The sequence below is a fragment of the Panulirus ornatus genome, chromosome 9 (assembly GCF_036320965.1).
Source record: "Panulirus ornatus isolate Po-2019 chromosome 9, ASM3632096v1, whole genome shotgun sequence".
Classification (NCBI taxonomy): Eukaryota; Metazoa; Arthropoda; class Malacostraca; order Decapoda; family Palinuridae; genus Panulirus; species Panulirus ornatus.
The window spans coordinates 38892230-38917761 of NC_092232.1; the positions used below are offsets into that span (position 1 = coordinate 38892230).

At 41.9% G+C, this 25532-nt stretch overlaps 1 protein-coding gene across 3 annotated transcripts in view; it reads left to right on the top strand.

Annotated features, from left to right (window-relative positions):
* lok (ovarian-specific serine/threonine-protein kinase loki) overlaps positions 1-25532 on the top strand; it is a 225979-nt gene that overhangs the window by 68886 nt on the left and 131561 nt on the right. For 2 of the 3 annotated variants that reach the window (XM_071665056.1, XM_071665055.1), the window contains exon 4: positions 7854-8011. The exons of the other annotated variant lie outside the window; for it this stretch is intronic. In XM_071665056.1, coding sequence (XP_071521157.1) covers positions 7854-8011 — 158 coding nt within the window. The remainder of the gene's footprint in view (positions 1-7853; positions 8012-25532) is intronic. 3 annotated transcript variants of the gene reach the window in all.

A 25532-nucleotide genomic window follows, 5' to 3' on the forward strand; every position in this document is an offset into this window, starting at 1 on the left:
TACCTCTGTAATTTGAGCACTCACTCTTATCCCCTTTGCCTTTGTACAATGGCACTATGCACGCATTCCGCCAATCCTCAGGCACCTCACCATGAGTCATACATACATTAAATAACCTTACCAACCAGTCAACAATACAGTCACCCCCTTTTTTAATAAATTCCACTGCAATATATATATATATATATATATATATATATATATATATATATATATATATATATATATATATATATATATATATATATATATATTAATAAAGTGTGTGAAAGAAGAAAGTTAAGAGTAAATGTGAATAAGAGCAAGGTTGTTAGGTACAGTAGGGTTGAGGGTCAAGTCAGTTGGGAGGTAAGTTTGAATGGAGAAAAACTGGAGGAAGTAAAGTGTTTTAGATATCTGGGAGTGGATCTGGCAGCGGATGGAACCATGGAAGCAGAAGTGAATCACAGGGTGGGGGAGGGGGCAAAAATCCTGGGAGCCTTGAAGATGGTTTGGAAGTCAAGAACATTATCTCGGAAAGCAAAAATGGGTATGTTTGAAGGAATAGTGGTTCCAACAATGTTGTATGGTTGTGAGGCATGGGCTATGGATAGAGTTGTGCGCAGGAGGGTGGATGTTCTGAAAATGAGATGTTTGAGGACAATATGTGGTGTGAGGTGGTTTGATCGAGTAAGTAATGTAAGGATAAGAGAGATTTGTGGAATAAAAAGAGTGTGGTTGAGAGAGCAGAAGAGGGTGTTTTGAAATTATTTGGGCACATGGAGAGAATGAGTGAGGAAAGATTGACCAAGAGGATATATGTATCAGAGGTGGAGGGAACGAGGAGAAGTGGGAGACCAAATTGGAGGTGGAAAGATGGAGTGAAAAAGATTTTGAGTGATCGGGGCCTGAGCATGCAGGAAGGTGAAAGGCAGGCAAGGAATAGAGTGAATTGGATCGATGTGGTATACCGGGGTCGACGTGCTGTCATTGGATTGAATCAGGGCATGTGAAGCGTCTGGGATAAACCATGGAAAGTTGTGTGGGGCCTGGATGTGGAAAGGGAGCTTTGGTTTCGGGCAGTATTACATGACAGCTAGAGACTGAGTGTGAACGAATGTGGCCTTTGTTGTCTTTTCCTAGTGCTACCTTGCACACATGAGGGGGAAGAGGGATGTTATTCCATGTGTGGCGAGGTGGCGATGGGAATAAATAAAGGCAGACAGTATGAATTATGTACATGTGTATATATGTATATGTCTGTGTGTGTATATATATATTTGTACATTAAGATGTATAGGTATGTATATTTGCGTGCGTGGATGTGTATGTATATACATGTGTATGGGGGTGGGTTGGGATATTTCTTTCGTCTGTTTCCTTGCGCTACCTCGCAAACGTGGGAGACAGCGACAAAGCAAAATAAATATATATATATTTTATACTTTGTCGCTGTCTCCCTTGTTAGCGAGGCAGTGCAAGGGAAGAGACGAAAGAATACCCCAACCCACTGACATACACATGTATATACATAAACGTCCACACACGCACATATACATACCTATACATCTCAACGTTATTTTATTTTATGTATTATACCCTGTCGCTGTCTCCTGCATTAGCGAGGTAGTGCAAGAAAACAGATGAAAGAATGGCCCAACCCACCCACATACACATTTATATACATACACGTCCACACACGCACATATACATACCTATACATCTCAACATAGACATATACATATATATTCACATGTACATGATTCATACTGTCTGCCCTTATTCCTTCCCGTTGCCACCCTACCACACATGAAATAACAACACCCTCCCCCCACTTGTGCGTGAGGTAGTGCTAGGAAAAGACAACAAAGGTCACATTCATTCACACTCAGTCTCTAGCTGTCATGTATAATGCACCGAAACCACAGCTCCCTTTCCACATCCAGGCCCCACAAAATTTTCAATGGTTTACCCCAGACGCTTCACATGCCCTGGTTCAATCCATTGACAGCATATGATCCCGGTATACCACATTGTTCCAGTTCACTCTATTCCTTGCACGCCTTTCACCCTCCTGCATGTTTAGGCCTCGATCACTCAAAATCTTTTTCACTCCATCTTTCCACCTCCAATTTGGTCTGCTTTTCCTCGTTCCCTCCACCTCTGACACATATATCCTCTTTCTCAATCTTTTCTCACTCATTCTCTTTATATGACCAAACCATTTCAAAACACCATCTCCTGCTCTCTCAACCACTCTCTTTTTATTACCACACATCTCTCTTGCCCTTTCATTACTTGCTTGATCAACCCACCTCACACCACATATTGTCCTCAAGCATCTCATTTTCAGAACATCCACCCTCCTCTGCACAACTCTATCTATAGCCCACGCCTTGCAATCATATAACATTGTTGGAACCACTGTTCCTTCAAACATACCCATTTTTGCTTTCCAAGATAACATTCTTGACTTCCACACATTTTTCAACGCTCCCAGAACTTTCACCCCCTCCCCCACCCTATGATTCACTTTCGCTTCCATGGTTCTATCTCCTGCCAAATCCACTCCCAGATATCTGAAACACTTCACTTCCTCCAGCTTTTCTCCATTCAAACTTACCTCCCAATTGACTTGTCCCTCAACCCTACTGTACCTAATAACCTTCCTCTTATTCACATTTACTCTCAGCTATCTTCTTTCACACACTTTACCGAACTCAGTCACCAGCCTCTGCAGTTTGTCACCCGAATCAGCCACCAGCGCTGTATCATCAGCGAACAACAACTGACTCACTTCCCAAGCTCTCTCATCCACAACAGACTGCATACTTGCCTCTCTTTCCAAAACTCTTGCATTCACCTCCCTAACAACCCCATCCATAAGCAATTTAAACAACCATGGAGACATTACGCACCCTACCTTAAACCAACATTCACTGAGAACCAATCTCTCTCTCTCTCTCTTCTCTTCTCTTCTCTTCTCTTCTCTTCTCTTCTCTTCTCTTCTCTCTCTCTCTCTCTCTCTCTCTCTCTCTCTCTCTCTCTCTCTCTCTCTCTCTCTCTCTCTCTCTCTCTCTCTCAAGGCCTGGCCTCAATTGAAATATAGAGAAAATAATGAAAAGGAAAAGAAAAGACAACGGGAAGTATTTATGAATTTTGGAGGAATGAAAAATCTGTTTTTTAAATGAGCCAGATCATAGTTATTGGGAAAGGTATGAGAAGTTAGAGAGTTCCAGAGCTTCAATGTGTTCAGAAACAAGCAGTCATAAGAAAAGCCCACCCTTGAGTTGCCTATGGCCACACAGTAATCGTATGATGTAGCAGTGTGCCGAGTATTGAGGGGTCTACCTAGTGGTGGGGACACACAAGCAGCCAGCTATCAGGAGCAAAAACTATAGTAATACATACAGAGGGAAAGTGAACTAACATTGTGGCTTAGGGTGAGAGGATCAAGTGTGGAAGTTAGCCTGGGACAGTTTATAAGTTGGACCACTTATGACTCAGTTCTGTCAGGTAAGGATGCAGAGTTAGGACCACCTCAGAATTGAAAGCAGTAGTCCATACAAGGATGAATCAATCCTTTGTATAAATGGAGCAACTCATGTCCATGTGTTGCAAAATGTTTTTCTTTTAGCACTGAAGTGGAGTCAAGACGTGAACTGTATTTTTAATTGTAAATATAGTGTGAAAAATTCATTTAAATCTTTGTCACACCTTCATGGTCAAGAACCAAATGACTATTTTCAATTATTGATGGACCAATTGACTGAAAATTGATGTGGATGTTAGGTTTTGTAAGAATGAATTGTTTTGTTTGAGCACATCTGGGTTTGAGGTCAATGATGGCAACGTGCTTTTAGAGAAAATAATGGTTTACCAACCTAATAGTATGTGATAGTATAATGTAGTTCCCAGCTGAATGGAGGTTCTCTCCTGCCCATTCTCAATGGACTCTGTTATAGAGAGAAATAGCTTTTAATATTTATATTAGATTTTAGGGAGAATAAAAAGATGTTCTGGAAGGAGGTAAATAAAGTGCGTAAGACAAGGGAGCAAATGGGAACTTCAGTGAAGGGCGCAAATGGGGAGGTGATAACAAGTAGTTGTGATGTGAGGAGATGGAGTGAGTATTTTGAAGGTTTGTTGAATGTGTTTGATGATAGTGTGGCAGATATAGGGTTTTTGGTCGAGGTGGTGTGCAAAGTGAGAGGGTTAGGGAAAATGATTTTGTAAACAGAGAAGAGGTAGTAAAAGCTTTGCGGAAGATGAAAGCCGGCAAGGCAGCAGGTTTGGATGGTATCACAGTGGAATCTATTAAAAAAGGGGTGACTGTATTGTTGACTGGTTGGTAAGGTTATTTAATGTATGTGTGACTCATGGTGAGGTGCCTGAGGATTGGCGGAATGCATGCATAGTGCCATTGTACAAAGGCAAAGGGGATAAGAGTGAGTGCTCAAATTACAGAGGTATAAGTTTGTTGAGTATTCCTGGTAAATTTTATGGGAGGGTGTTGATTGAGAGGGTGAAGGCATGTACAGAGCATCAGATTGGGGAAGAGCAGTGTGGTTTCAGAAGTGGTAGAGGATGTGTGGATCAGGTGTTTGCTTTGAAGAATGTATGTGAGAAATACTTAGAAAAGCAAATGGATTTGTCTGTAGCATTTATGGATCTGGAGAAGGCATATGATAGAGTTAATAGAGATGCTCTGTGGAAGGTATTAAGAATATATGGTGTGGGAGGAAAGTTGTTAGAAGCAGTGAAAAGTTTTTATCGAGGATGTAAGGCATGTGTACGTGTAGGAAGAGAGGAAAGTGATTGGTTCTCAGTGAATGTAGGTTTGCGGCAGGGGTGTGTGATGTCTCCATGGTTGTTTAATTTGTTTATGGATGGGGTTGTTAGGGAGGTGAATGCAAGAGTTTTGGAAAGAGGGGCAAGTATGAAGTCTGTTGTGGATGAGAGAGCTTGGGAAGTGTCAGTTGTTGTTCGCTGATGATACAGCGCTGGTGGCTGATTCATGTGAGAAACTGCAGAAGATGGTGACTGAGTTTGGTAAAGTGTGTGAAAGAAGAAAGTTAAGAGTAAATGTGAATAAGAGCAAGGTTATTAGGTACAGTAGGGTTGAGGGTCAAGTCAGTTGGGAGGTAAGTTTGAATGGAGAAAAACTGGAGGAAGTAAAGTGTTTTAGATATCTGGAAGTGGATCTGGCAGCGGATGGAACCATGGAAGCGGAAGTGAATCATAGGGTGGGGGAGGGGGCGAAAGTTCTGGGAGCGTTGAAGAATGTGTGTAAGTCGAGAACATTATCTCGGAAAGCAGAAATTGATATGTTTGAAGGACTAGTGGTTCCAACAATGTTGTATGGTTGCGAGGCGTGGGCTATGGATAGAGTTGTGCGCAGGAGGATGGATGTGGTGGAAATGAGATGTTTGAGGACAATGTATGGTGTGAGGTGGTTTGATCGAGTAAGTAACGTAAGGGTAAGAGAGATGTGTGGAAATAAAAAGAGCGTGGTTGAGAGAGCAGAAGAGGGTGTTTTGAAATGGTTTGGGCACATGGAGAGAATGAGTGAGGAAAGATTGACCAAGAGGATATATGTGTCAGAGGTGGAGGGAACGAGGAGAAGTGGGAGACCAAATTGGAGGTGGAAAGATGGAGTGAAAAAGATTTTGAGTGATCGGGGCCTGAACATGCAGGAGGGTGAAAGGCAGGCAAGGAATAGAGTGAATTGGATCGATGTGGTATACCGGGGTTGACGTGCTGTCATTGGATTGAATCAAGGCATGTGAAGCGTCTGGGGTAAACCATGGAAAGTTGTGTGGGGCCTGGATGTGGAAAGGGAGCTGTGGTTTCGGGCATTATTGCATGACAGCTAGAGACTGAGTGTGAACGAATGTGGCCTTTGTTATCTTTTCCTAGCGCTACCTCGCACACATGAGGGGGGAGGGGGATGGTATTCCATGTGTGGCGAGGTGGCAATGGGAATGAATAAAGGCAGACAGTGTGAATTGTGTGCATGGGTATATATGTATGTGTCTGTGTGTGTATATATATGTGTACATTGAGATGTATAGGTATGTATATTTGCGTGTGTGGACGTGTATGTATATACATGTGTATGGGGTGGGTTGGGCCATTTCTTTCGTCTGTTTTCTTGCGCTACCTCGCAAACGCGGGAGACAGCGACAAAGCAAAATAAAAAAAAATAAATAATTATTACTTGGTGGTATTAAGGGAAATTGATTCCTCCGGGTGAATTTTGGGAAAGGGGCATGAATTATCTGGACAGGATTATAAATGAAATAAGGTAGTATCTCGTTTTTTAGTTATCTGCCCTTTGTTTAGAATCATAGAATTATATTTATCATATGTTTATAGAGTTGATAGAGATGCTCTGTGGAAGGTATTAAGAATATATGGTGTGGGAGGAAAGTTGTTAGAAGCAGTGAAAAGTTTTTATCGAGGATGTAAGGCATGTGTACGTGTAGGAAGAGAGGAAAGTGATTGGTTCTCAGTGAATGTAGGTTTGCGGCAGGGGTGTGTGATGTCTCCATGGTTGTTTAATTTGTTTATGGATGGGGTTGTTAGGGAGGTAACTTCAAGAGTTTTGGAAAGAGGGGCAAGTATGAAGTCTGTTGGGGATGAGAGAGCTTGGGAAGTGAGTCAGTTGTTGTTCGCTGATGATACAGCGCTGGTGGCTGATTCATGTGAGAAACTGCAGAAGCTGGTGACTGAGTTTGGAAAAGTGTGTGGAAGAAGAAAGTTAAGAGTAAATGTGAATAAGAGCAAGGTTATTAGATACAGTAGGGTTGAGGGTCAAGTCAATTGGGAGGTGAGTTTGAATGGAGAAAAACTGGAGGAAGTGAAGTGTTTTAGATATCTGGGAGTGGATCTGGCAGCAGATGGAACCATGGAAGCGGAAGTGGATCATAGGGTGGGGGAGGGGGCGAAAATCCTGGGGGCCTTGAAGAATGTGTGGAAGTCGAGAACATTATCTCGGAAAGCAAAAATGGGTATGTTTGAAGGAATAGTGGTTCCAACAATGTTGTATGGTTGCGAGGCGTGGGCTATGGATAGAGTTGTGCGCAGGAGGATGGATGTGCTGGAAATGAGATGTTTGAGGACAATGTGTGGTGTGAGGTGGTTTGATCGAGTGAGTAACGTAAGGGTAAGAGAGATGTGTGGAAATAAAAAGAGCGTGGTTGAGAGAGCAGAAGAGGGTGTTTTGAAGTGGTTTGGGCACATGGAGAGGATGAGTGAGGAAAGATTGACCAAGAGGATATATGTGTCGGAGGTGGAGGGAACAAGGAGAAGAGGGAGACCAAATTGGAGGTGGAAAGATGGAGTGAAAAAGATTTTGTGTGATCGGGGCCTGAACATGCAGGAGGGTGAAAGGAGGGCAAGGAATAGAGTAAATTGGAGCAATGTGGTATACCGGGGTTGACGTGCTGTCAGTGGATTGAAGCAAGGCATGTGAAGCGTCTGGGGTAAATCATGGAAAGCTGTGTAGGTATGTATATTTGTGTGTGTGGACGTATGTATATACATGTGTATGGCGGGGGGTTGGGCCATTTCTTTCGTCTGTTTCCTTGCGCTACCTCGCAAACGCGGGAGACAGCGACAAAGTATAATAAAATATAAATATGTTTATTCATGCTTGTGTAGTAATGATGCAAGTGTAGAAAAGTCTTGTGAATTGTGGATTTACTTTTATTCATGTTTATCGACCTTCTGGGAGTTTTTCTATGAAATTTACTGGAAAATTTTGGCTCGAACAGTTTTATATAGGCTCTCATCAGTTTAAAGCATATATTTTATTTAAGAAAGTTTCATGATGTATCAATAGTAATCCAGACTGAATATCTCTGTTTTAGGGTGAGCCGTGAATGGAAGTCCAACTCAGAAGTTGTAGTTGTAATTGAGGATCTATCATGCAATGGTACTTTTGTCAACAAGCAGCAGGTTGGCAAAGGGAAGAAGATGTTATTGAAGAATAATGATGAGATTGCTCTTGCACATGCTAATAAAAAAGGTATACCTTTTAACTTAAGGTGCTTTAGTGACTGCTTCATAATCATAAAGAAAATTGTCATTTTCTTTTTTTACTGAAACTAGATTAGAGCTAGTTTGAGACAGTAACAAGCTATTCTGGAAGAAAGTGAACAAGAGTCAGAGGTATAAAAAAAGAGTGAAAGTATTTGACAGAAGGTTAGGAGAATGCAAGTAACAAAAGAAAAAGTTTGTAAGAGATGGAGAAATACTTTGAAAACTTTGGAAATGAAGGCAAAAGAAGGTGTCCTCTGTTGCAGTGGAGCAGAGGTGAGGGTAGAGAGAAATAGGCTTATGAGAATGGAAGATATAACAAAAGAGGAGGTAAGAAGAGCAAATAAGATGTGGAAGACTGGAAAACCTTGGGATATATGTGCATTGGTGGATGGGATGGTGAAGAGTGGAGGTGAAACAGCTGAGGAGAGGAACTGGAAAGTGTCTGTAGAAACATGGGAAAATTGTTAGTTACCCAAAGGTTGGGCAAAGGTTGTAATTTTCTGGCTGTTTAAAAAAGGAAAGGAAATGAAAGTGAGTAGGTGAATACCTTCCAGTGCATACAGTAAGATTTTAATGGAATATAAGGGCTATTGAGCAGTGCTCACTCTACAAGTTATGCCTCTTGCATTATTCTTTTTCTCATGACTCGTACACCACAGTATTAGTTATTAGTTCAAGGTTCATCCAGTATTGACTTCAGCCAAGAGTCTTATTCTCATAAGTTTTTGTAGTCACTCCATTTATGTTTCTTTGTTTTCCAGGTAAAGCATTGAATGATCATTTAAGTTTCATGATGGGCATGGATATATTTTTTATATGATGTATTTTTACTTTATTCATTAAAGCGATTGGAAATAGTTAACAGCTTTTGGAGTTGTGTGCTGAGAAAGGCATAATGATTGGGGATACTTGATACTTGGTTTTCAGATAAGAGGAATTTCTACTGAAAAGAAGAGGTTATGTGTCAGAAGTTGAGGGGACAAAAAGGGGTAGATCAACTTGGAGATGGAAGGATTGAGTGAAAAAAAGATCTTGAGCAATCAGGGCCTGAACTCACAAGTTCAGAGTAAATTAGAAAAATGTGGTATAAAAGGGTCGACATGTGAACTGAACCAGGGCACGTGAAGGGGCTGTGGGAAACCATAGAAAGGTCTGTAGGGCCTGCTTGTAGACAGGGGCTATGATTTCAGTGCATTGCACATGACAGTTAAAGAATGAATATGAGTAAATGCGGCCTTTCTTCATCTGTTCCTGGCACTGCCTTACTTATGTGGGAAACAGCGATCAAATATGAAAAAGGTTTAGTATGTTCCTGGGTATCATTCTTAATCAGATGAATATGTATCTTCATTCCTGAGTTGCCTTTAGGTTTGAAATAATCTTTATACCTTGGTGGCACCAAGCAGTAGGTAACAAAAGTTCACTGTTCAGGGAAGTACCACTGTTAAGGTATTGGAAAGGTTAGTGATAGCAATGCAGTGAGCTAGCACTGCATCATTTGGCATGCATCAATCTCACCTTGGCTTAGGTTTTTGTTCTTTGCTGTTTTTGCTTCACTTACTCATTGATTGCTAACATCTAATCCACAGACACTCTTCTGCATCTCTAACACACACAGATGTTCTCTTCAGTTTTTCCTTCCTTTTTTATTGAAAAATCATGGTAGTGGTGTCCAACGCTTTCCAGATTCTCCATTGCCGAATTGGAATGGCACCGCTGATGGAGGAGAGCTAGATGATTACCAAGGTCCCCTTGACTGACATAAAACTACTAAAACATTCTCCATTCCTGTTGACCAATACATATCTCTGATGCCTATTCCCACCTGAAACTCACTCAAGGGGGTAGCCACAGCAATGGAGTCTCCATAACTAATGAACTCAAGTTCATATTCTCAGACTGAACCTTCACTCTGAATGTCCTATCCCCTGCTCTCTTATCTCAGTAAATGGTCTTCTTTCTGCTTCTAACTGTATTCACACTAATGTGAATATACCTCAGCTCATTTTTCTGCCCTTCTTCTCGTCACGCTTGTTCTCCTTCTTTTACTGAATGTATGTCCTCATTCATTTCAGACCTATGTATTATCTTGCAATAAGAATGCCAGCCCAGTGATGATTGCATTATTCCTAACTTAAACCCACATAGATTCAAAGATTTAAACCTGCTTAAATGTAGAAAAGATGTAAATAGACTGTGTTCATTCTACAAATGGTGTAAATCAAAAGGTCCATGTTATGCTAAAACACAATCTCTTCCCGTATTTCTGTCCAAAACCATATATTTCCCTTCTTTTCAATTTCTGTCTATATCTATCTCTGACACATGTTCCACGTGGAACTCCCTCAACAGAGTCTCCATAACTAAGAACTCCAGTGCCACTTCGTAGCGTTTAGTGCCTCACCCTTAACAGGCCACTGGAAGAGGGCAAGTGTAGCACAGTGTTCGCAGAGGCTCCTACCTAATGTTCCCACTTACTACTTCTACCTAATGCTACCTAATGTTTCTGCATAATGCTCCTGCCTAAATGTTCCTACATTCTATCTCTAGCTACCGCTTCTACCATTTTGCCTAAAGGCAGGGTTAGCACATAATGCTCACCGCAGGAAAATCTAGTTACGAAGAATGAGCAGCATGCGTTAAGTGTTGTCAAGTGTTATATATGACAAGGAGAGATTGTATGTTTGTGGACCATAATTCAACCCTGTAATAATGTAAACATGTTGGGCATGATCATAAACTTTGTTCTGGAAATCCCACATAATCGTCAAAAAAATCTGCTTCCCAAAAGCTGGGATGTTGTGTGGATGCCCTTTTAAGGAACTATTTTGTTTATAAAGAAATTTTTTTTCTCCATAGTATGGAGTACTACACACTTCTTTCTTAACCAGAATAGAATCAAAAGCTTTCCATTCATTAATTCTTCTGGCATCTCCTCGTCACCCATCCCATTTTGTAAGCGACAATATTGCTGCTTTTTAACAGGTATTATTTTGCCTACTGTTCTAGTGAGCTTCTTGTATGTGTCCATACCCCGAAGACTTGGATCTGAGGCAAGCATTAGGATGTTACTTCCCACAGTTTCTGTGTGGAGACCAGTTATTTGAGGATTGCCTTTTATGATACCACCTCCTTCTTTCAAACAGATATAGTGTAGAATTGGCCTTCACCTCTCATCTTTCCATCTTCATACACCTTTTCAACCTTTGAGAGTCAGGTCTACAAACACCTGCAAAGCTGGGATTAATGTTTACTTTTTTCCTTTTTCTTTTTTCTTTCACCTGAAAAGGCCTGTGATTGGAGTGTAAATTGCTCATCCCATATCAATCACTTTATAAGAAAAAATCACTTCACCCTTCTTCATTCTATACTCTAGAGTTCAAGTGCTTGTTGTACTTCTTATGCTTCATATCATCAGTTTTGCTCATAACGTGTTTTTGTATTCTTTCCAACTTAACTGGTGACCATGCAACATAGAACTATTCAGTTTTACTTCAAATATGTTCTTTGAACATCATCATATGCTTTCAGTTCTTTTTTGTGAAAGTTTGCCTTATCATACCGCTCATTACCATACTTGGCTTGAAAGCACTATCTTATCAGTGCATTCCTTGAATTCAAGTCTTTTATTTTTGTTAAATCTCTGTTTATTTTGTATAAGGCGCTTGTGTGAAGGCACTAATATAATATTGTTAAATGTTCTCTGACACATTCAGATTTCTTCTCAGTAAATTGCATTTGGTTCTCTTCCACCCAAGTGTATCTTGTTCTTCAACACCTGATAAACTCCTTACTCTTATGTCATTTGCAAAACTCCTGACTATGCTTTGTTTTACATCCTCACCTTTGTCTGACATTATGATTGGAACATCCAAAAGCACATCTTTGTCTGATATAGGTCCTATTTCCAGCCACACTAATTTTTCTCTTGGTCTGTTGTTCTTTAATCAACTTTCCCTAAATTTTGTTTGATATTTTTCTAGCCACTTTCTCTGATAATACTCCCTCATATACTATGTCAGAACTTGTACAGAATCCAAAAAAAGTCCATTTTCTTAACTTGCATTAGGGTTTTTATATGTCATCATAGTAAACTAGTAGTTGTGTTTATATACTTTTGCTTGATGGAAATCCATGCTATCTTTCATTTGTAGTTATCATCAGTAAGATGTTTTCATTATTGCTCTCAAGTACTTTGATTATATATAATGTTAGGCTGGCTCATGTACATTTTTTAGCTTTAATTTGGAGTCCCCAATGTGCGCTGGTGTTATGTATGTCATTTTCTGTAAATCTATTATGTTGCATTGGTATGTGCATCATGAGAGGTTTCAATGTTGCCATCTTTTTTTTTTTCATATTTGATTGCCATTTCCCGCATTAGTGAAGTAGCACTAGGAAACAGAAAAAGAAAGATATCCACTCACATACAAATATATATACAGGTACACCACTGATTTTCCGGTACTCTTGGTTCCAAATCCTTGCCAGATTAACCATTTTGCCAGACCAACCATTTTCACATAATAATAATTCATCAGCACACCTCTAACCCACTAATTTTACATCTCCCATGTGTCTAAAGTATGCTATGGACTGCTGGAAATTTAGATTAAACAAATATTAAATGTTTGAGCACCCTAAGATGGTAAGTCTGTCCTTAGATTGTTTGAATCCTGTGGGGCCTTCTTCGTCTTCTGGTGTTAGTGTTTTCCTAGGTGTGCATTGCCAGAATAATGCAGTTTTATCTGCATTACACACCTGCTCAGGACTAAGGTGCTCGTCAGCTATGAGTTTCGCAAATTCGTCCACATACTCAGCAGCTCCTTCATGGTTTGCAGACTGCTCTTCTTTGTACACTTTATTCATGGAGATTCCATAACGCTTCTTGAATCTTTGATGTCATCTTTCACTATAGTCATGCTCATGTTGTTATTTAAGTTCTTTCTGGAACAACTTAGCTTTGTCCATTATCATGCTACCTGACAAGTCCACTCCATCACTCCGATGCTGTCGAAACCATTCCATCATCACTCGATTGTACTCAATACTCTTACCACCTTTCATAGTTTTTCTAATTGTCATTTGCATCTTGGAATCGCTGTCTGTATAGAATTTCAGTATTTTCTCCCTTTGCTTCTTTACATCATAAACAGTTAATGAACCAATACTGTAGATGTCACATAGCTTATGCACCGAAACACCATGGTCTATTTTTTTCAACAGTTCTACTGTATCTTGGATCGACATGGACTAGTGTTGAAGTTTGACACCACGACTGACGCTCTCATATGTCTTAGAAGACATAGCTAGGGTTAAATTTAAGCAAAGTAAGCTAAGAATCTCACAGAATTGTGGTATCACCACCAACAAGTGCAGTGTAAAGAATGTGAATAAGCACGCCCGACACACAACGCCATCTGTGGCCGCCCTGTAAACTAGTCTGGTGGCTGCGGTAATTTCAAGTTCCCTCTTGTAATTTTATCTGGACTAAAGGAGGTGCCAAACCATCAGTTGCCGGAAATTCAGTGGTGTACCTGTATATATGCGAGGTATGGGCTATAGATAGGGTTGTATGAAGGAGGATGCATGTGTTGGAAATGAAACGTCTGAGAACAATATGTGGTGTGAGGTGGTTTGATCGCATAAGTAATGAAAAGGTTAGGGAGATGTATGGAAATAAAGAGTGTGGTTGAGAGAGCAGAACTGTGTGTGTTGAAATGGTTTGGACAAATGGAGAGGATGAGTGAGGAAAGATTGACAAAGAGTATATATGTGTCAGAGGTGAAGGGAATAAGGAGAAGCAGGAGACCAGATTGGAGGTGGAGGGATGGAGTGAAAAAGATTTTGAGCGATTGGGGCCTGAACATACAGGAGGGTGAGAGGCATGCAAGGAATAGAGTGGATTAGAATAATGTGGTATACCAGGGTTAATGTGCTGTCAATGAATTGAACCAGGGCATGTGAAGCATCTGGGGTAAACCATGGAAAGGTCTGTGGGGCCTGGATGTTGATGGGGAGATATGGTTTTGGTGCATTACACATGACGGCTATAGACTGAGTGTGAACAAATGTGGCCTTTTTTGTTTGTATTCTTGGCGCTACCTCTCTGAAGCTCGGGGTACTGATGCTATTTCTTGTGGGGCAGGGTAGCAACAGGAATGGAAGCAGGCAAGCAAGTATGAATATTTACATTGTATATGTATATGTCTGTGTATGTGTATATATCTTTTTTTATTTTCTTTCAAACTATTCGCCATTTCCCGCATTAGCGAGGTAGCGTTAAGAACAGAGAACTGGGCCTTTGAGGGAATATCCTCACCTGGCCCCCTTCTCTGTTCCTTCTTTTGGAAAATTAAAAAAAAATAATGAGAGGGGAGGATTTCCAGCCCCCCGCTCCCTCCCCTTTTAGTCACCTTCTACGACACGCAGGGAATACGTGGGAAGTATTCTTTCACCCCCATCCCCAGGGATAATGTGTATATATATATTTTTTTTTTTTTTGCTTTGTCGCTGTCTCCCGCGTTTGCGAGGTAGCGCAAGGAAACAGACGAAAGAAATGGCCCAACCCACCCCCATACACATGTATATACATACGTCCACACACGCAAATATACATACCTACACAGCTTTCCATGGTTTACCCTAGACGCTTCACATGCCCTGATTCAATCCACTGACAGCACGTCAACCCCGGTATACCACATCGCTCCAATTCACTCTATTCCTTGCCCTCCTTTCACCCTCCTGCATGTTCAGGCCCTGATCACACAAAATCTTTTTCACTCCATCTTTCCACCTCCAATTTGGTCTCCCTCTTCTCCTCGTTCCCTCCACCTCCGACACATATATCCTCTTGGTCAACCTTTCCTCACTCATTCTCTCCATGTGCCCAAACCATTTCAAAACACCCTCTTCTGCTCTCTCAACCACGCTCTTTTTATTTCCACACATCTCTCTTACCCTTACGTTACTTACTCGATCAAACCACCTCACACCACACATTGTCCTCAAACATCTCATTACCAGCACATCCATCCTCCTGTGCACCACTCTATCCATAGCCCACGCCTCGCAACCATACAACATTGTTGGAACCACTATTCCTTCAAACATACCCATTTTTGCTTTCCGAGATAATGTTCTCGACTTCCACACATTCTGCAAGGCTCCCAGAATTTTCGCCCCTTCCCCCACCCTATGATCCACTTCCGCTTCCATGGTTCCATCCGCTGCCAGATCCACTCCCAGATATCTAAAACACTTTACTTCCTCCAGTTTTTCTCCATTCAAACTCACCTCCCAATTGACTTGACCCTCAACCCTACTGTACCTAATAACCTTGCTCTTATTCACATTTACTCTTAACTTTCTTCTTTCACACACTTTACCAAACTCAGTCACCAGCTTCTGCAGTTTCTCACATGAATCAGCCACCAGCGCTGTATCATCAGCGAACAACAACTGACTCACTTCCCAAGCTCTCTCATCCCCAACAGACTTCATACTTGCCCCTCTTTCCAAAACTCTTGCATTCACCTCCCTAACAACCCCATCCATAAACAAATTAAACAACCATGGAGACATCACACACCCCTGCCGCAAACCTACATTCACTGAGAACCAATCACTTTCCTCTCTTCCTACACGTACACATGCCTTACATCCTCGATAAAAACTTTTCACTGCTTCTAACAACTTGCCTCCCACACCATATATTCTTAATACCTTCCACAGAGCATCTCTATCAACTCTATCATATGCCTTCTCCAGATCCATAAATGCTACATACAAATCCATTTGCTTTTCTAAGTATTTCTCACATACATTCTTCAAAGCAAACACCTGATCCACACATCCTCTACCACTTCTGAAACCACACTGCTCTTCCCCAATCTGATGCTCTGTACATGCCTTCACCCTCTCAATCAATACCCTCCCATATAATTTACCAGGAATACTCAACAAACTTATGCATCTGTAATTTGAGCACTCACTCTTATCCCCTTTGCCTTTGTACAATGGCACTATGCACGCATTCCGCCAATCCTCAGGCACCTCACCATGAGTCATACATACATTAAATAACCTTACCAACCAGTCAACAATACAGTCACCCCCTTTTTTAATAAATTCCACTGCAATGCCATCCAAACCTGTTGCCTTATATATTGGGAGGTGAGTTTGAATGGAGAAAAACTGGAGGAAGTGAAGTGTTTTAGATATCTGGGAGTGGATCTGGCAGCGGATGGAACCATGGAAGCGGAAGTGGATCATAGGGTGGGGGAGGGGGCGAAAATTCTGGGGGCCTTGAAGAATGTGTGGAAGTCGAGAACATTATCTCGGAAAGCAAAAATGGGTATGTTTGAAGGAATAGTGGTTCCAACAATGTTGTATGGTTGCGAGGCGTGGGCTATGGATAGAGTTGTGCGCAGGAGGATGGATGTGCTGGAAATGAGATGTTTGAGGACAATGTGTGGTGTGAGGTGGTTTGATCGAGTGAGTAACGTAAGGGTAAGAGAGATGTGTGGAAATAAAAAGAGCGTGGTTGAGAGAGCAGAAGAGGGTGTTTTGAAGTGGTTTGGGCACATGGAGAGAATGAGTGAGGAAAGATTGACCAAGAGGATATATGTGTTGGAGGTGGAGGGAACGAGGAGAAGAGGGAGACCAAATTGGAGGTGGAAAGATGGAGTGAAAAAGATTTTGTAAGATCGGGGCCTGAACATGCAGGAGGGTGAAAGGAGGGCAAGGAATAGAGTGAATTGGAGCGATGTGGTATACCGGGGCTGACGTGCTGTCAGTGGATTGAATCAAGGCATGTGAAGCGTCTGGGGTAAACCATGGAAAGCTGTGTAGGTATGTATATTTGCATGTGTGGACGTATGTATATACATGTGTATGGGGGGGGGTTGGGCCATTTCTTTCGTCTGTTTCCTTGCGCTACCTCGCAAACGCGGGAGACAGCGACAAAGTATAATAAATAAATAAGAAATAAATATATATATATATATATATATATATATATATATATATATATATATATATATATATATATATATATATATATATACACACCCTACTGACCTTGCTCTTATTCACATTTCCTCTTAACTTTCTTCTTTCACACACTTTACCAAACTCAGTCACCAGCTTCTGCAGTTTCTCACATGAATCAGCCACCAGCGCTGTATCATCAGCGAACAACAACTGACTCACTTCCCAAGCTCTCTCATCCACAACAGACTTCATTCTTGCCCCTCTTTCCAAAACTCTTACATTCACCTCCCTAACAACCCCATCCATAAACAAATTAAACAACCATGGAGACATCACACACCCCTGCCGCAAACCTACATTCACTGAGAACCAATCACTTTCCTCTCTTCCTACACGTACACATGCCTTACATCCTCGTTAAAAACTTTTCACTGCTTCTAACAACTTGCCACCCACACCATATATTCTCAATACCTTCCACAGAGCATCTCTATATGATGGATTGCGCAAAAGATGCTTGTGGCATGAGAAGAGTGGGAGGTGGGTTGATTAGAAAGGGTAGTGAGTGGTGGGATGAAGAAGTAAGATTATTAGTGAAAGAGAAGTGAGAGGCATTTGGATGATTTTTGCAGGGAAAAAATGCAATTGAGTGGGCGATGTATAAAAGAAAGAGACAGGAGGTCAAGAGAAAGGTGCAAGAGGTGAAAAAGAGGGCAAATGAGAGTTGGGGTGAGAGAGTATCATTAAATTTTAGGGAGAATAAAAAGATGTTTGGAAGGAGGTAAATAAAGTGTGTAAGTCAAGGGAGCAAATGGGAACTTCAGTGAAGGGCACAAAATGGGGAGGTGATAAAAGTAGTGGTGATGTGAGAAGGAGATGGAGTGAGTATTTTGAAGGTTTGTTGAATGTGTTTGATGATAGAGTGGCAGATAAAGGGTGTTTTTGGTCGAGGTGGTGTGCAAAGTGAGAGGGTTAGGGGATAGGGGAGAAAGAATACTTCCCATGTATTCCCTGCGTGTCGTAGAAGACGACTAAAAGGGAAGGGAGCGGGGGCTGGAAATCCTCCCCTCTCATTTTTTTTTTCAATTTTCCAAAAGAAGGAACAGAGAAGGGGGCCAGGTGAGGATATTCCCTCAAAGGCCAGTCCTCTGTTCTTAACGCTACCTCGCTAATGCGAGCAATGGCGAATAGCATGAAAGAAAAAAGAGAAGAAAACAGAGAAGAGGTAGTAAAAGCTTTGTGGAAGATGAAAGCGGCAAGGCAGCAGGTTTGGATGGTATTGCAGTGGAATTTATAAAAAAGGGGGTGACTGTATTATTGACTGGTTGGTAAGGTTATTTAATGTATGTATGATCATGGTGAGGTGCCTGAGGATTGGCGGAATGCTTGCATAGTGCCTTTGTACAAAGGCAAAGGGGATAAGAGTGAGTGCTCAAATTACAGAGGTATAAGTTTGTTGAGTATTCCTGGTAATTGATATGGGAGGGTATTGATTGAGAGGGTGAAGGCATGTACAGAGCATTAGATTGGGGAAGAGCAGTGTGGTTTCAGAAGTGGTGGAGGATGTGTGGATCAGGCAGGTGTTTGCTTTGAAGAATGTATGTGAGAAATACTTAGAAAAGCAAATAGATTTGTATGTAGCATTTATGGATCTGGAGAAGGCATATGATAGAGTTGATAGAGATGCTCTGTGGAAGGTATTAAGAATATATGGTGTGGGAGGCAAGTTGTTAGAAGCAGTGAAAAGTTTTTATTGAGGATGTAAGGCATGTGTACGTGTAGGAAGAGAGGAAAGTGATTGGTTCTCAGTGAATGTAGGTTTGCGGCAGGGGTGTGTGATGTCTCCATGGTTGTTTAATTTGTTTATGGATGGGGTTGTTAGGGAGGTGAATGCAAGAGTTTTGGAAAGAGGGGCAAGTATGAAGTCTGTTGGGGATGAGAGAACTTGGGAAGTGAGTCAGTTGTTGTTCGCTGATGATACAGCGCTGGTGGCTGATTCATGTGAGAAACTGCAGAAGCTGGTGACTGAGTTTGGTAAAGTGTGTGGAAGAAGAAAGTTAAGAGTAAATGTGAATAAGAGCAAGGTTATTAGGTACAGTAGGGTTGAGGGTCAAGTCAATTGGGAGGTGAGTTTTGAATGGAGAAAAACTGGAGGAAGTGAAGTGTTTTAGATATCTGGGAGTGGATCTGGCAGCGGATGGAACCAAGGAAGCGGAAGTGGATCATAGGGTGGGGGAGGGGGCGAAAATTCTGGGGGCCTTGAAGAATGTGTGGAAGTCGAGAACATTATCTCGGAAAGCAAAAATGGGTATGTTTGAAGGAATAGTGGTTCCAACAATGTTGTCTGGTTGCGAGGCGTGGGCTATGGATAGAGTTGTGCGCAGGAGGATGGATGTGCTGGAAATGAGATGTTTGAGGACAATGTGTGGTGTGAGGTGGTTTGATCGAGTGAGTAACGTAAGGGTAAGAGAGATGTGTGGAAATAAAAAGAGCGTGGTTGAGAGAGCAGAAGAGGGTGTTTTGAAGTGGTTTGGGCACATGGAGAGGATGAGTGAGGAAAGATTGACCAAGAGGATATATGTGTCGGAGGTGGAGGGAGCAAGGAGAAGAGGGAGACCAAATTGGAGGTGGAAAGATGGAGTGAAAAAGATTTTGTGTGATCGGGGCCTGAACATGCAGGAGGGTGAAAGGAGGGCAAGGAATAGATTTGATTTGGAGCGAAGTGGTATACGGGGCTGACGTGCTGTCAGTGGATTGAATCAAGGCATGTGAAGCGTCTGGGGTAAACCATGGAAAGCTGTGTAGTATGTATTTTTTGCGTGTGTGGACGTATGTATATACATGTGTATGGGGGGGGGTTGGGCCATTTCTTTCGTCTGTTTCCTTGCGCTACTCGCAAACGCGGGGAGACAGTGACAAAGTATAAAAAAAAAAAAAACATGTACAATCCCTGGGGATAGGGGAGAAAGAATACTTCCCACACATTTTTCACGTGTCGTAGAAGGCGACTAAAGGGGACGGGAGCGGGGGGCTAGAAACCTATCCCTTTGTATATTAACTTTCTAAAGGGGAAACAGAAGAAGGAGTCACGTGGGGAGTGCTCATCCTCTGCGGAGGCTCAGATTGGGTGTCTAAATGTGTGTAGATGTAACCAAGATGAGAAAAAAGGAGATAGGTAGTATGTTTGAGGAAGGAAACCCTGGATGTTCTGGCTCTGAGTGAAAAGAAGCTAAAGGGTAAAGGGGAAGAGTGGATTGGGAATGTCTTGGGAGTAAAGTCAGGGGTTGGTGAGAAGACAAGAGCAGGGAAGGAGTAGCACTACTCCAGAAACCAGATTGGTGGGAGTATGTGATAAAGTGTAAGATAGTAAACTCTAGATTGATATGGGTAAAACTGAAAGTGGATGGAGAGAGATAGGTGATTAATTGGTGCATATGCACCTGGGCATGAGAAGAAAAGATCATGAGAGGCAAGTGTTTTGGGAGCAGCTGAATGAGTGTGTGTTGGTAGTTTTGATGCACGAGACCGGATTATAGTGATGGGTGATTTGAATGCAAAGGTGAGTAATGTAGCAGTTGAGGAAATAATTGGTGTACATGGGGCATTCATTGTTGCAAATGGAAATGGTGAAGAGCTTATAGATTTGTGCAATGAAAAAGGACTGGTGATTGGGAGTACCTGGTTTAAAAAGAGAGATATACATAAGTATACATATAAAAGTAGGAGAGATGGCCAGAGAGCATTATTGGATTACGTGTTAATTGATAGGCGCAGGAAAGAGAGACTTTTGGATGTTAATGTGCGAGAGGTGCAACTGGACGGATGTCTGATCATTATCTTGTGGAGGCAAAGGTGAAGATTTGTAGAGGTTCTCAGAAAAGAAGAGAGAATGTTGGGGTGATGAGAGTGGAGAGTAAGTGAGCTTAGGAAGGAGACTTGTATGAGGAAGTACCAGGAGAGACTGAGTATAGAATGGAAAAAGGTGAGAACAAAGGACGTAAGGGGAGTGGGGGAGGAATGGGATGTATTTAGGGAAGCAGTGATGGCTTGCACAAAAAGATGCTTGTAGCATAGGAAAGGTGGGAGGTGGGCAGGTTAGAAAGGGTTAGTGAGTGGTGGGATGAAGAAGTAAGATTATTAGTGAAAGAGAAGAGAGAGGCATTTGGACGATTTTTGCAGGGAAATAATACAATTGAGTGGGAGATGTATAGAAAAAAGAGGCAGGAGGTCAAGAGAAAGGTGCAAGAGTTGAAAAAGAGGGCAAATGAGAGTTGGGGTGAGAGAGTATCATTAAATTTTAGGGAGAATAAAAGATGTTTTGGAGGAGGTAAATAAAGTGCGTAAGACAAGGGAACAAATGGGAAACATAGTGAAGGGGGCTAATGGGGAGGTGATAACAAGTAGTGGTGATGTGAGAAGAGATGGAGTGAGTATTTTGAAGGTTTGTTGAATGTGTTTGATGATAGAGTGGCAGACATAGGGTGTTTTGGTTGAGGTGGTGTGCAAAGTGAGAGGGAGAATGATTTGATAAACAGAGAGGAGGTAGTAAAATCTTTGTGGAAGATGAAAGCCGGCAAGGCTGTGGGTTTGGATGGTTATTGCAGTGGAATTATTAAAAAAAGGGGTGACTGTGTTGTTGACTAGTTGGTAAGGTTATTTAATGAATGTTTGATTCATGATGAGGTGCCTGAGGATGCTTGCATAGTACGTTGTACAAGGGAAAAGGGGATAAAGTTAAGTGCTCCAGTTACAGAGGTATAAGTTTGTTGAGTTTCCTGGGAAATATATGAGTGGATTTAAATTGAGGGGAATAATGGATGTACAGAGTATTGATTGAGGGGAAGAGGGAGTGTGGCTTCAGAAGTGGTAGAAGATGTGTGGATCAGGTGTTTGCATTGAAGAATTTTTTTTTTTTTTTTTTTTTTTTTATACTTTGTCGCTGTCTCCCGGGCTGCGAGGTAGCGCAAGGAAACAGACGAAAGAAATGGCCCAACCCCCCCCCCCCCCCTACACATTTTACATACACATGTCCACACAGTGTATACATCCCTACACAGCTTTCCATGGTCCAACCCCAGACGCCTCACATGCCTTGATTCAATCCACTGACAGCACGTCAACCCCTGTATACCACATCGCTCCAATTCACTCTATTCCTTGCCCTCCTTTCACCCTCCTGCATGTTCAGGCCCCGATCACACAAAATCTTTTTCACTCCATCTTTCCACCTCCAATTTGGTCTCCCTCTTCTCCTCGTTCCCTCCACCTCCGACACATATATCCTCTTGGTCAATCTTTCCTCACTCATTCTCTCCATGTGCCCAAACCATTTCAAAACACCCTCTTCTGCTCTCTCAACCACGCTCTTTTTATTTCCACACATCTCTCTTACCCTTACGTTACTTACTCGATCAAACCACCTCACACCACACATTGTCCTCAAACATCTCATTTCCAGCACATCCATCCTCCTGCGCACAACTCTATCCATAGCCCACGCCTCGCAACCATACAACATTGTTGGAACCACTATTCCTTCAAACATACCCATTTTTGCTTTCCGAGATAATGTTCTCGACTTCCACACATTTTTCAAGGCTCCCAAAATTTTCGCCCCCTCCCCCACCCTATGATCCACTTCCGCTTCCATGGTTCCATCCGCTGACAGATCCACTCCCAGATATCTAAAACACTTCACTTCCTCCAGTTTTTCTCCATTCAAACTCACCTCCCAATTGACTTGACCCTCACCCTACTGTACCTAATAACCTTGCTCTTATTCACATTTACTCTTAACTTTCTTCTTCCACACACTTTACCAAACTCAGTCACCAGCTTCTGCAGTTTCTCACATGAATCAGCCACCAGCGCTGTATCATCAGCGAACAACAACTGACTCACTTCCCAAGCTCTCTCATCCCCAACAGACTTCATACTTGCCCCTCTTTCCAGGACTCTTGCATTTACCTCCCTAACAACCCCATCCATAAACAAATTAAACAACCATGGAGACATCACACACCCCTGCCGCAAACCTACATTCACTGAGAACCAATCACTTTCCTCTCTTCCTACACGTACACATGCCTTACATCCTCGATAAAAACTTTTCACTGCTTCTAACAACTTGCCTCCCACACCATATATTCTTAATACCTTCCACAGAGCATCTCTATCAACTCTATCATATGCCTTCTCCAGATCCATAAATGCTACATACAAATCCATTTGCTTTTCTAAGTATTTCTCACATACATTCTTCAAAGCAAACACCTGATCCACACATCCTCTACCACTTCTGAAACCGCACTGCTCTTCCCCAATCTGATGCTCTGTACATGCCTTCACCCTCTCAATCAATACCCTCCCATATAATTTACCAGGAATACTCAACAAACTTATACCTCTGTAATTTGAGCACTCACTCTTATCCCCTTTGCCTTTGTACAATGGCACTATGCACGCATTCCGCCAATCCTCAGGCACCTCACCATGAGTCATACATACATTAAATAACCTTACCAACCAGTCAACAATACAGTCACCCCCTTTTTTAATAAATTCCACTGCAATACCATCCAAACCTGCTGCCTTGCCGGCTTTCATCTTCCGCAAAGCTTTTACTACCTCTTCTCTGTTTACCAAATCATTTTCCCTAACCCTCTCACTTTGCACACCACCTCGACCAAAACACCCTATATCTGCCACTCTGTCATCAGACACATTCAACAAACCTTCAAAATACTCATTCCATCTCCTTCTCACATCACCGCTACTTGTTATCACCTCCCCATTTACGCCCTTCACTGAAGTTCCCATTTGCTCCCTTGTCTTACGCACCCTATTTACCTCCTTCCAGAACATCTTTTTATTCTCCCTAAAATTTACTGATAGTCTCTCACCCCAACTCTCATTTGCCCTTTTTTTCACCTCTTGCACCTTTCTCTTGACCTCCTGTCTCTTTCTTTTATACTTCTCCCACTCAATTGCATTTTTTCCCTGCAAAAATCGTCCAAATGCCTCTCTCTTCTCTTTCACTAATACTCTTACTTCTTCATCCCACCACTCACTACCCTTTCTAAACAGCCCACCTCCCACTCTTCTCATGCCACAAGCATCTTTTGCGCAATCCATCACTGATTCCCTAAATACATCCCATTCCTCCCCCACTCCCCTTACTTCCATTGTTCTCACCTTTTTCCATTCTGTACACAGTCTCTCCTGGTACTTCCCCACACAGGTCTCCTTCCCAAGCTCACTTACTCTCACCACCTTCTTCACCCCAACATTCACTCCTCTTTTCTGAAAACCCATACTAATCTTCACCTTAGCCTCCACAAGATAATGATCAGACATCCCTCCAGTTGCACCTCTCAGCACATTAACATCCAAAAGTCTCTCTTTCGCACGCCTGTCAATTAACACGTAATCCAATAACGCTCTCTGGCCATCTCTCCTACTTACATAAGTATACTTATGTATATCTCGCTTTTTAAACCAGGTATTCCCAATCATCAGTCCTTTTTCAGCACATAAATCTACAAGCTCTTCACCATTTCCATTTACAACACTGAACACCCCATGCATACCAATTATTCCCTCAACTGCCACATTACTCACCTTTGCATTCAAATCACCCATCACTATAACCCGGTCTCGTGCATCAAAACCGCTAACACACTCATTCAGCTGCTCCCAAAACACTTGCCTCTCATGATCTTTCTTCTCATGCCCAGGTGCATATGCACCAATAATCACCCACCTCTCTCCATCAACTTTCAATTTTACCCATATTAATCGAGAATTTACTTTCTTACATTCTATCACATACTCCCACAACTCCTGTTTCAGGAGTATTGCTACTCCTTCCCTTGCTCTTGTCCTCTCACTAACCCCTGACTTCACTCCCCAGACATTTCCAAACCACTCTTCCCCTTTACCCTTGAGCTTCGTTTCACTCAGAGCCAAAACATCCAGGTTCCTTTCCTCAAACATACTACCTATCTCTCCTTTTTTCACATCTTGGTTACATCCACACACATTTAGGCACCCCACTCTGAGCCTTCGAGGAGGATGATCACTCCCCGCGTGACTCCTTCTTCTGTTTCCCATTTTAGAAAGTTAATACAAGGAGGGGAGGATTTCCGGCCCCCCGCTCCCGTCCCCTCTAGTCGCTTTCTACGACACGCGAGGAATAGTGGAAGTATTCTTTACCCCTATCCCAGGTAAATACATATTTTATATACATTACACCACACACACTTTACACCACAACGCCATACCACAACACACACCATACATATATATAAATAAAAAAATGTAAGAAACAATTTAGAAACAACTTTTAGCTTAATGATGAAAAAAAAATGAATGTACATAATGGTTAACTCTGGCTATGGAAAGGAAATGTACAATTTTTTCACACAAACGAAAAATAGCAGTTTCATCAATTTCACCACTGTATCAATAAGTTAAGGGTTAAGTTACATTTTTCTCCAACTTCACATTTT